The sequence below is a fragment of the Pinus tabuliformis genome, chromosome 8 (assembly GCF_031772625.1).
Source record: "Pinus tabuliformis cultivar Carrire ecotype Pingquan chromosome 8, CPIR1, whole genome shotgun sequence".
NCBI lineage: Eukaryota > Viridiplantae > Streptophyta > Pinopsida > Pinales > Pinaceae > Pinus > Pinus tabuliformis.
The window spans coordinates 164,811,827-164,822,409 of NC_142294.1; the positions used below are offsets into that span (position 1 = coordinate 164,811,827).

General features: G+C 33.7%; 1 protein-coding gene across 1 annotated transcript; it reads right to left on the reverse strand.

The window, feature by feature from the left end:
• Positions 1 to 289: 289 nt before the first annotated feature.
• On the reverse strand, positions 290 to 5,010 carry LOC149234655 (protein LATE ELONGATED HYPOCOTYL-like). The gene is made up of 6 exons (XM_089371905.1): positions 4,796 to 5,010; positions 4,595 to 4,706; positions 4,159 to 4,220; positions 2,978 to 3,199; positions 1,347 to 2,687; positions 290 to 1,097 (listed from the first exon to the last, which is right to left on the reverse strand). The coding sequence occupies exons 1-6, from the start codon at positions 4,880 to 4,882 to the stop codon at positions 1,041 to 1,043; spliced, it is 1,881 nt and encodes a 626-aa protein (XP_089228031.1). The 5' UTR covers positions 4,883 to 5,010; the 3' UTR covers positions 290 to 1,040.
• Positions 5,011 to 10,583: the final 5,573 nt, after the last annotated feature.

Genomic DNA, 10,583 nt, shown 5'->3' on the forward strand with positions numbered 1-10,583 from the left:
TATTTCCCTATTTTTGTCTCTATTTGATCACAGTAAGCACTAATAGCAGATTCATTTATACATGCTACATCAAACAACAATCCATGAAGGATGAAGCCCTCCATACTTGAAAAGCTGTCAAAATGCTTTTCTTGTAAACTAGCGATAGCTTACAAAATTTCTCACAACTGGGCAAGGAAATCCCTTCTTTGAAAGGGTAAAGGAAAGCCCATTTCTAAGACCATTTCTATTACAATACTCTGGCTTTATATTTACATCTTGATTATGGTACAGGGATTGTTTCCTCATCTGATTTGCCCTGATCTTTGCATCCTGCGAGGAATATTGCAAATAATTTTACAAGACACTCTCAAGTTACTAACAGTATACCACAACCCAGCCAATGTCAGAATGTATGGAATTGTGTTGCAACTAGTTCGGCAGTGTGAATGACCTCAGATCACCAGAATACCAGCTTACATGATTGACAAAATCTACGTGGAAGAGAAGTAAGCAACTAGCTGGTTGAGATACTCAACCTGCATCCTGGATGACACCTGAATCTATGCAACCCTTGACTATGAGCTACACAAGACGAACTGATATTGTGGAAGAAATTACTTCCTGTTTTGATCAGATTCTTTTTTCTTCTCTTAAAACATCTTCGCAGTTTTTGGTTTCTGGGATCACAGATGCAGTTCATTTTTTCTTGCTTGCATTGAACATCGCTCATATGGGACAAAACCCACTCCAGACTTTGACTTTGAAAATCTTGAAGCAAAGAATTTGTTTTCTTTGCAAAAATTAACAGCTGATGCTTCCAGCAGCCCATGGCTCACATCACCTTCTGAATCTTCCAGTACCTTCTCCCTGGAAGTTGATACAAAAGAAGCTTTCAGACTCTGTGTATGTACTTTACCTGTGTACGCTTGTTCCACACTGGTTCCACTACCTTTGACATGAGGGCATGCCTCACCTTCAACACTTCTGTTTGAATTTTGCTTTGAATCCTCAAAGAATGAATCCCTGCCATTTATTTTGGAGAACATGCCATCTCCACATTAAAAGCTCTGAGGCAAAACCTCTTGTGCAAACAAAGCTCTGAATGCAATTTGACCCTGCAAAATAGGAAGAAGAAAAATATTTACTTTTCACAATGAATAGGAAGCAAAATATTTACTTCTCACAATGAATAGGAAGCAAGATATTTACTTTCCACAATGAATAGGAAGCAAAATATTTACTTTCCACAATGAATAGGAAGCAAAAAAAGAAAAAAATATGGAATCTTTAATATAGAACATAGAAATTATTGTACAGATCTTTTACACGGGGTTGCAATTAGATAAGAGTATAATGTTGCCAACCTCACTCAAGACATCCTTCCATGTATCATCGACATGGCCATCAACCCTGGAATTACTGTTGTTTCTACTGTTCTGAATACATATTTTGGCTACTTTGAGTCCACCTTGCTTTGTTGGTAGATTGTCGCTATAACCTGTTTCTTCCTCATCTGTGGATGAACCTTCTTCTGCTTCAGGAACATATCCTCCCCCATTAAATTGTACGCTCTGCATAAAATTTCTTGTATTCTCCTGACTGTTCGTCCCCGAGTAAGGATCAATTTCAGGTTCAGTGCTTGAAGGAGTGTTTGAAGCACACCCTGACCCTTCTTTTCCTAACTCTGTCTCTTTCATTATTTGGTCCTCTTCTTTGTTTTGGCAGCTTTGCTTTTCTGTATGACATCGTGCATCATTAGATTCTTGCATGAAACTGGATGTGCGGTTCTCAGATAGTGAACCTTGAAATAAGGTCTCACCTTCTCTTTCAGTCGTATTTGACTGACTTTGTTCTCTAACTCCCATTACAGTTTCAGCTTTGCATGCAGATGACATATTCTCTGCATCTGTGGCTCCTGAAAACATTCTTTGGTGGAGATGAGAGGGCACAGCACCATACAAGGACCACCAGGCTGAGGCTGCAGCAACTGTCGCTACTGCAACTGCTTCTGCAACAGCTGTGTCTCCATGCTGCATCTGAACCCAAGGGAATACTGGAGAAAAGGTAGAAGGGCATGGACTCATGATCTCAGACTTCGACAATGAGGATGTGTTATTAGACATGCTCATAGCCAAAGATGACTCAGACAATGGTGTCATGTTAACAACCTCATTCACATTTTCTGAAACCACTCCATCTACAACACACTGCACTGGGACATGCCTTGGGTAACCTGAGAAAATACTAGGAGATTCCCGATTTCTAGTTAGACAACTTGAATTGGTGTCCAGTTCACTGGAAAGTTGTTCGTCCGAGTCTGTTTTTTCTCTGGAATCCTTGTCTGCAGTTGATACAGATCCAGAATGTAAGATAGTGTTTGCCGCAGCAGTGGTATGAGAGTTTAGACCATAGCCGTGTAAGATTTCAGTTACATCATCCAGTATTTGATTTTTGGCTTTAGTCCTCAAAGAACTGGTTTCTTGTTGCACTGGAACAAATTCCTGAAAATCTCCTTGATTGTTACTTACAGCTGGTTCAGTAGAGAAAGTATTCGACCCTTCACTATTAGAGACGAACATTGTTTGGCCGAAAAGCTTGAGACTCAATGGCGAGCTGTTCAATCTAGGTGACTCCATTTTGATGTCTTGTCCATTATCACTGTTAGAAAGCCTTGTATTTGCATTGTGTTGATCAAATCGAGCACGTTGTTGCATCAGTACAGTTGATATGAGATCCATATCATTCAAATAGTTTTACTTTTAAAACAAATGCTATAAGACAACAACCATCAGAATCTTGAGGATCCCTACATCAAAATGGGAACTACAAAGGAGAACAGGCTTATACATCAGTAAAGTAGAAAAATACCTATCAGGGTACTGTAAACTACAAAATTCAACATTTAGGAATCTGACTGTATAAGCAAACCGATAGTGTATGTATTCCTGCAAAAGAATCAGAAACAATATTTAATTCTAATATGGTGGATAAATACCTTGCACGGTCCATCTCCCAGGCTCAGTAAAGGCACAGATGAGACAACTGAAGGAAATACATCCCCTTCATTACTTGCTGGTGATCCACTCTGATCGGAAGTACCCGCAGCTTTACGAGGGTAAGGATGCCTTGGTTTCCTTTTAGGCCGAGGTGGCGGAATCTCAATATCCTCTGCTCTCTCTGTGGAAGACACACCTTTATTTGAAGATCCCCTTACCAACTGCAATAATCACAGGAAGTATCATTTCAGCAACCGATTCTTTCAATTTTCATAGCAACACAGAGAAAATGAATAAATCAAATCTCACTAATGAGCAATTATAGCCTCAGTACAATTTGCCACAAGCTGTTTGTCTTATTTCAGGTGCATTTCAGCGTTTGGTTTGATAATTCACTTCATCATATATACCGCACCCCTTTATTGCTTTCTTTCTTGCGTACGGACAACAGAATATGGAAGCTGACAGGCTTCCCAAGGAAGGTCAGAGCATGGTAATAGGAATGACAATATATGAAGAATGAAGAGAAGGTGTTATAACCATCTCTGAAGATTTTTACTCCTCAACCAGTCAGTTTTTAATCCTGTTGTATATTTCTATAGCTGTTTTTAGTTTATGTCATGTTGACTGTACAGGATTTTAAACAGGGAAGCGTCAAGTATCATCATGTAAATCCTGTTTTTATTATGACCACTGGCACTCTCTGCATAGGTAATCAGTACACTGTGACTTTTTGAAGGTTATATGAGGTCTGTAATAGATATGTTATCCTACAAGTCACGCTCTTTTTTGAGATAGGTGAACATTGTTAACCTGTATAGGAGGATCAGAAGCCTCTACTTACTCTGCTCTGTAAGTGCATCCGCACATTAAATGTGTGATTTTTTCCTTTTTCTAAAGAAAAAAATACTACATCTCTTTAAAAATAAATGCCTAGATATTTCAAATTATAATTCTCTCTAAAAATTATATCCCACAAATAAGTTCGGAAATTTCACTACCAAGCATAATCTTTTAACGAAATTTTGATCAAATTCGTTTTTTGTGGAGAAAAGATATCTTAGAAATTAAATAGGTTTCAGAGAATGCTAAAGCAATAAGCATAAACATTTAAAAGCAATCGATGCAGAGTACCATTCTAGGCATTAAGTATTATTATAGCGACGTTAAGAATAGGGACCTTGGAGAAGAACTTCTGAGCATGGCTTCGTATCTGGACAGCTGTTTTCGTGCCTATGTGCTCTGCAAATCCCATTCACAAATTTCGTAAGACCCAAGCAAGACACCGCCTACAGAATACAAAAGTTGTGCATCCTTCACCAAGTCGACTTTCTAGACTACCAAAGATTAAGTTTTCAAATTAGTACAACTATTCATCCATAAGATGGAAAATATCCAAACCCCAATTAGACAAAAACCCAATTTAAATTCAGTGCTCCATTTCGGGTATAAGAAAAGAGGTTCTATAAAACCAGACAGGCTTCAAAAGAACTCGGATGTTCAATCAGAAAAGAAATCTTACAAACCCAATTTCAGATTCAATAAGACAAGAGGTTTTATAAACCAGGTAGGTCTATGCATAATGAGATAAAAGAATTGGAAATTCAGACGAATACCTTCGATTCGCCTCCAGGCTCGGCCATACATTTTCAGGGCTTCCAGAAACTTGAGATGCTCATCTTCACTCCACCTCTCTCTCTGCTTTGTGATTGTGTATGGCTTCCTCACCTGTGATTTATATTTCCCGGCAACACAAATTAAACCCCAGATTGAAAGATACAAATCAAGAACAGAAGAAAATGAAAAGAAAAATCTACCTTTGCGGCGAGTTCGTCTCCTGACGAGGAGATCGAATTGGAATCCGCGCTGAGAGTGAGAACATTAGAAGGTAGAGACATCTTCATAGTTAGTCCAGAGAAAAACACAGCAAGGGAAAATGAGAAGATTCTGGTTTTCCTCGATAATCAGCCCATGGAATGGATTTCGATTTCCGTTACACAGCCATTTCTTTGCTCGTTGTCTTTTTAACTTAACTGGAGGAGCCGCGATGTCTCCAGCCACCAGTTTTTTTTGCCTCTATTTTCCGATATCGGAAAATTCGTAATTCCGGTATTTTAGCTTGTGGCCGTCAATCGCTGTCCGGCTTTTTGACGTGGCAGGCGTAGAATGGAAAAAGGGCGAAAAAAGAGAAGAAAAGACAAAGGCTCTTTAAAACGACACCTAACTTCTTCATCACAATACGCAATTATTTTTATTTTTTAATTCATTTAAGGCGGTGGATTTCTGCAAAATAATTTGGGGAAAATATGTACAATAACGACAGCCACGAGTTGAGTCGGGGAGGGCTGGAAAGTTGAGTTGATGATTATCCAAGAATGCCACCTCATCTTTCGCTTTTTGCTCTTTTTGCTTGCCCCGTCAACTCTCATCCGGCCCCACCACTTCTGGTCTTTACGACGACACGTGGAAGGTGTTGGCTTATCCGTGAAGCGCCTCTTCTTGGCGAGGGCGCTTCGGATTTTGTTTAACAGTCGGGAACTCCCCCATCTTGACAACCGTCCCTCCCTCACCTGTCTTCCCAACGTCCAAATTTAATTTCCGGATGGCGATGCTTTGGGCTAAACATTTCGGTTCTAGTCCCATCACTCCATCTAAAACTGCGGAGGCAAAAATAGGAATGCTTTCTAGTCCCATCACTCCATAATTTTAAGTTTTTATTTCGAAATATTATTATTACATGTCAATAAATTTAATATTATTATTAATTATTTATAATTCAAAAATATTATTATTAATGATTTATAGCATATTATTATTAATTATTTATAATTTTTGCACCAGTATAATTTGTTTATTTATGATTATATTTTATAATATCTCAAATTAATTTCTAAATTAAATGAAAATATATTTTTATAATTATTAAATATCTATGTGATTTGAAAATTCTAGGTTAATATCTTGTTTTTATTATTGTTATTATTATTAAATATGTATATTTTCGTAATTATCATTTTTATGTTTATTAAACATTAATATTTTTCATAGTGTTGTATAAGTTATGATTTAAAGCCGTGGTTATTATAAATAGTTTTATTTTTTTTCTTTTTGATGTTCAAAAAATTCATTGTATCTAGACATGAACCAAGTTTGCACCAAGTTCTATCTAAAATATCAAAAAAAAAATAAAAATTATATTTATTTAAAAATTATAAATCATGCTTTATATTCATTTTTTATAAAATGCGATTAGGTGTGAAATTAGTGATAGAATTAACTCTTTAATCATCATCTTTTTAATATCAATATGATTATTAACCCTTTATAAATGTGTAAGGTGTGACAGGGTGGAGTGTATTGTGGTATTCTTGCAATCTTGATAAAAATTATGCAAAATTGCCTACTCAATTCTATCTCCCCATACGAGTATGCATATCAATCATACATATACAATCTCTAAATTTTAGTAATATAAGAGTTAAGAGTTCTCTTCCATCCAAAACTTTAATCAATTTTTTCATTATCTACAACGAAATATATTTTGTGCATAGGAGCATAATTCCACCATGTGCAAAAATTAGATTATGGTGAAATTTTGATCATGCTTGAATTTTTTTGTCTAATTCTTATTAGATTTGTGGCCACAATGAGGATCCTTTTGTTAGTACAAGATTAATTGCCTTCTTAACAATGTCCACTTACAATTTTTATTATCAAGATCTGCATAGTTACCATTTTGCCCCAATGCTAATTACCCAAGGTACACTTCAAATTATCTCACTCACCACCCCAAGAAAAGGTGGATGACTTATAAGAGTCCATTAGAAGATAGAAGTGGGTAGTTGTGCACTTTAACTTTAAGCCTTCTCTATGTTATATATTATGACCCACTTAACAATTCATTTATGTCAAATTACATGGCAACATTCGAAAAATGAGATTTTTCTAGTGGTGGTTAAGATGCACTATTTTATGAATGTACCAATCTTGAAATATGCATATTTTAATGGACAACAGACCATTAAAGCTTCATTAGGGTATCCCTCACAAGTCCCTCCCACAACAAAAATTAGACATTGATTGATCTATGTTTAAATTGCAAATTATGGAGCAATAAATCACCAATTTTGAATAATATTTTTGTACATAAGATTTCCTTTGCATTCTTTTTAACACCCAAGATTTATGATGAATGGTTGTAAAAAAAACATGTAGAAGAAAAAAATTATTAATATGGAATGAAATTCTAACATTGAGGTGTACCATTGTATCAACCAAGCTTCTAACCTCACAAGGTGATGCCTATAAGACAAAAACAACCCATAAAACATGACATACAAATGAATATCATGTTTCATCTATATTAGAGGAATTAAGAAACAAAATTAAATTTGGTTTTTATGGATGATCATAAATGTTTTCATATTTTTAATTAGTAATTTCATATTCAATTAATACATGGAAAATTACAAATCTGAACCTAAATTAATATATGGAAAACTACAAATCTCAATCTACATTCTTGCAAGATAACAGCTTACATTAACATAAATGAGCAACTTTCATTAACATAAGTATTTACTAATTCATAATGAAATGATTTTCTATTTATTCCTCCGTGTTTATGTTTAAATTTATTAGAAACTCTATGGATTAATTAGAAATATTTTTTCTCAATAAACTATATAGTTTCTTTCTTTTATGTGGCCATTTTGATGTTTAGAATATTAAGAAAACACTAAATATTGTCATATGCTATCCCTAGTAAAAAAAGGTTAATGCTATCCTGAGTGAAAAAAAGTTATGTGGATGGTTTAATAAAATATGATCATTTAATTTTATAGATGGTTTAATTAAATAAGCTATATTCTAGTATATAGATGGTAAATGTGTTAACCTAATCTACTTTGGTTGGCATATCTATCTATATATTTAACTTTTTTGTCTTAATAATAAAAATTTTATTCATCTATAGATAGTTTGGGTGAATAAACAATTTTTAACTTGATTGTCATTTTTCAAATTTTGAAAGTATAGTTTGTGACACTTGATACACATTATCATAATTATTGGATCGGGCCTAAATATCTTCCCCTTTTATTAGTTTACTTTTGTGTTCCTTGAAAATAATGCATATGTTATTCATACAAGTGTTTGTCTTCCCCTTTTACTAGTTTACTTTTGTATTCCTTGAAAATGATGCATATGTTATTCATACAAGTGTTTTTCATCAAAATTGCATTCCACACATCATTTTCAAAATAATTACTTGCAATTCATTGTTAAAGTTCTAAACCAACCCCCTAGGTTCCAACTATGACAAGCATATGTATAATCCTGTTGAGATAGAATATGACAAGAAGATAGAATCTGAATGTTTGGCTTACCAAAATTGAACACTCTTTCTCATGCCCCATAAATTTATTGAATGAGTTGTTGAGGGGTCTAATTTTGTAGAAATAATTCCTTTGATTTTCTGCAATTTGAGAATATACTATATTAAAGTTTTGATCAACTCATAATTTTGGTCAATTTTCCAAAAAAAAAAAAAGTTAGAATTATCCAAAACCTCTAAATACATTATCTTATTATTTGTAACCACTGAATCAAGTGCAACTTTAATCATAATTTAAAAAATTGTCAAATTCTTAATAAATCTATAAACCAAAAACAATTACAATATTACCTTTTTGACTTACTCCAAAAATATATCTAGAAGATTCCTAATATCAATAAAATTTGTAAAATTAAATGTTTTATAAATTAAATGATCATTTTTCTAGGGAATTATATATATTTAATAAAACAATAAATATAAAAAATGGTAAATGCAATTTTTATTTTTTTATAATTTGTTTAAATTAATGTAATGATATTTTATTTTATTGTTGACATTAATGGCCTCTTTTACCTAGTTTTCAAATTTGCCTGGAGAGCTAATAATAGCCGGAATCTGGTAAAAATAAATTGAATAGAGTTTTTAATGGTGGAAATGAATTCAACACTATCAAAAACCCGTGGGGCATCCAAAATCTTGAAATTTAACAACTGCAACATAAATTTACAAAAATTCCTGCCATAATTTATCAAAAATTTATCAGAATTTTCATAATTTTAATTTTCCAGGCAAATCTGAAAGCTAGGCTAAATGAATATATGAAAAGGCTAAATTTTGTACAAATTTTGGTTCAGCTACTGTAAAGAAATCATATGAGGAATGCCAACTGTATATTGAATTACAGAATATGTAAATGTCCTGTGACATATCTAGAGCCTAGCGTCTCTTTGATAATTTTGTGATATATTTGTAGTTATGGCAGAGAAATGGTAGTTCCACAATTGTTGCAAATTGTAATCTACAGTTCAGTTGTATGCATATAGAATATTTGTAGTTATGACAAAGAAATCGTAGTTCCACAAATGTTGCAAATTATAATCTACAGTTCAATTGTATGCATATAGAATATTTTCTACCTATCTAGCCATGTTGTAGATTCCACAAGACTTATAAAAACTATTTATCGTTCATAATTATATACTATTTTAACCCAATATAAAACATAAAACAAACAGTTTTCTTACTAAAAAAGAATATTTTAAACCAAAATAAACCAGTCACTGTTAGATCCTGTGAACAAAAATAAACTGGTCATTGTCGCTATTAGATTTTGTGAACCAAAATAAACTGGTCACTGTTATTTACAATAATTGCGAATCTCATTACAGTTTAGATTTTGTTGCCACATGTAGTCTACCTATCTTCAAATAAATAAAATATTTGTTCTTCCAAATTATGTACACATAAACAAAGGAGGTTGAAAGAGAAAGTGGATAATAGATGAAAAGGTGGTGTTCCGCTATTTGTTAACCGTTGGGTGCTGTTGTGGCCATGAGATTGGTTCTCAGCTTTCCACAGATTTAGTAGCTACCCGGCGCTCATTTTCATGCCATTAATTGTTATTTGGATAGAAAATAATTGTGTTTTTTAAATAGATCCTTAAATCGAGATGTCGGAACTCGAATATCTCAAAATCATTGTGAAATTGAAGATATTCGAATTTATAATTACAGGAAAATTCCAACCGCATTCTTTATGTTTTTCGTAAAATACTTTTTTTCCAGTATGGAAAAAAAAACAGTATTTATATTTATATGAAGAATATTTACATAGAAAATGCTTGATATATGCATAAAGCAAAAAGATGAAAGACTGGGCTGAGACACAGCACCGCAAAACCCTGGATAATTTTTTGCATGGAAAGATATATGTAGAAATATGTAACGTAACAGATGATTATCCAACCATTGACTCATGGACGATCATTTAGGTCTATATAGAGTATCAATCCATTAGAATGAGAAGAAAGAAGGAGAAAGTAGACAGACAACCATTGACTCATGGACGACCATTTAGGTCCATATAGAGTATCAATCCACTAGAATGAGAAGAAAGAAGGAGAAAGTAGACAGACGTACCTTTTATGAAGAGGAAGGGTCCATTGAGCAAAAAAGACAAAAAAGCAAAAAGTATTAAGTACCCGGAAGAGAAAAATCTTCAATCCGATATGAGATTGATCCTATTTGAATCTCCATTTTCCATATGCC

What these genes read in the sequence shown, in the direction of transcription:
- LOC149234655 (XM_089371905.1), bottom strand. Translation starts at nt 4,882, where the DNA reads ATGAAGATGTCTCTACCTTCTAATGTTCTCACTCTCAGCGCGGATTCC. An exon ending in GAGACGAACTCGCCGCAAAG is followed by an intron (nt 4,707 to 4,795) that starts GTAGATTTTTCT and finishes TATAAATCACAG; the next exon opens with GTGAGGAAGCCATACACAAT. An exon ending in GGAAGGATGTCTTGAGTGAG is followed by an intron (nt 1,098 to 1,346) that starts GTTGGCAACATT and finishes CCTATTTTGCAG; the next exon opens with GGTCAAATTGCATTCAGAGC.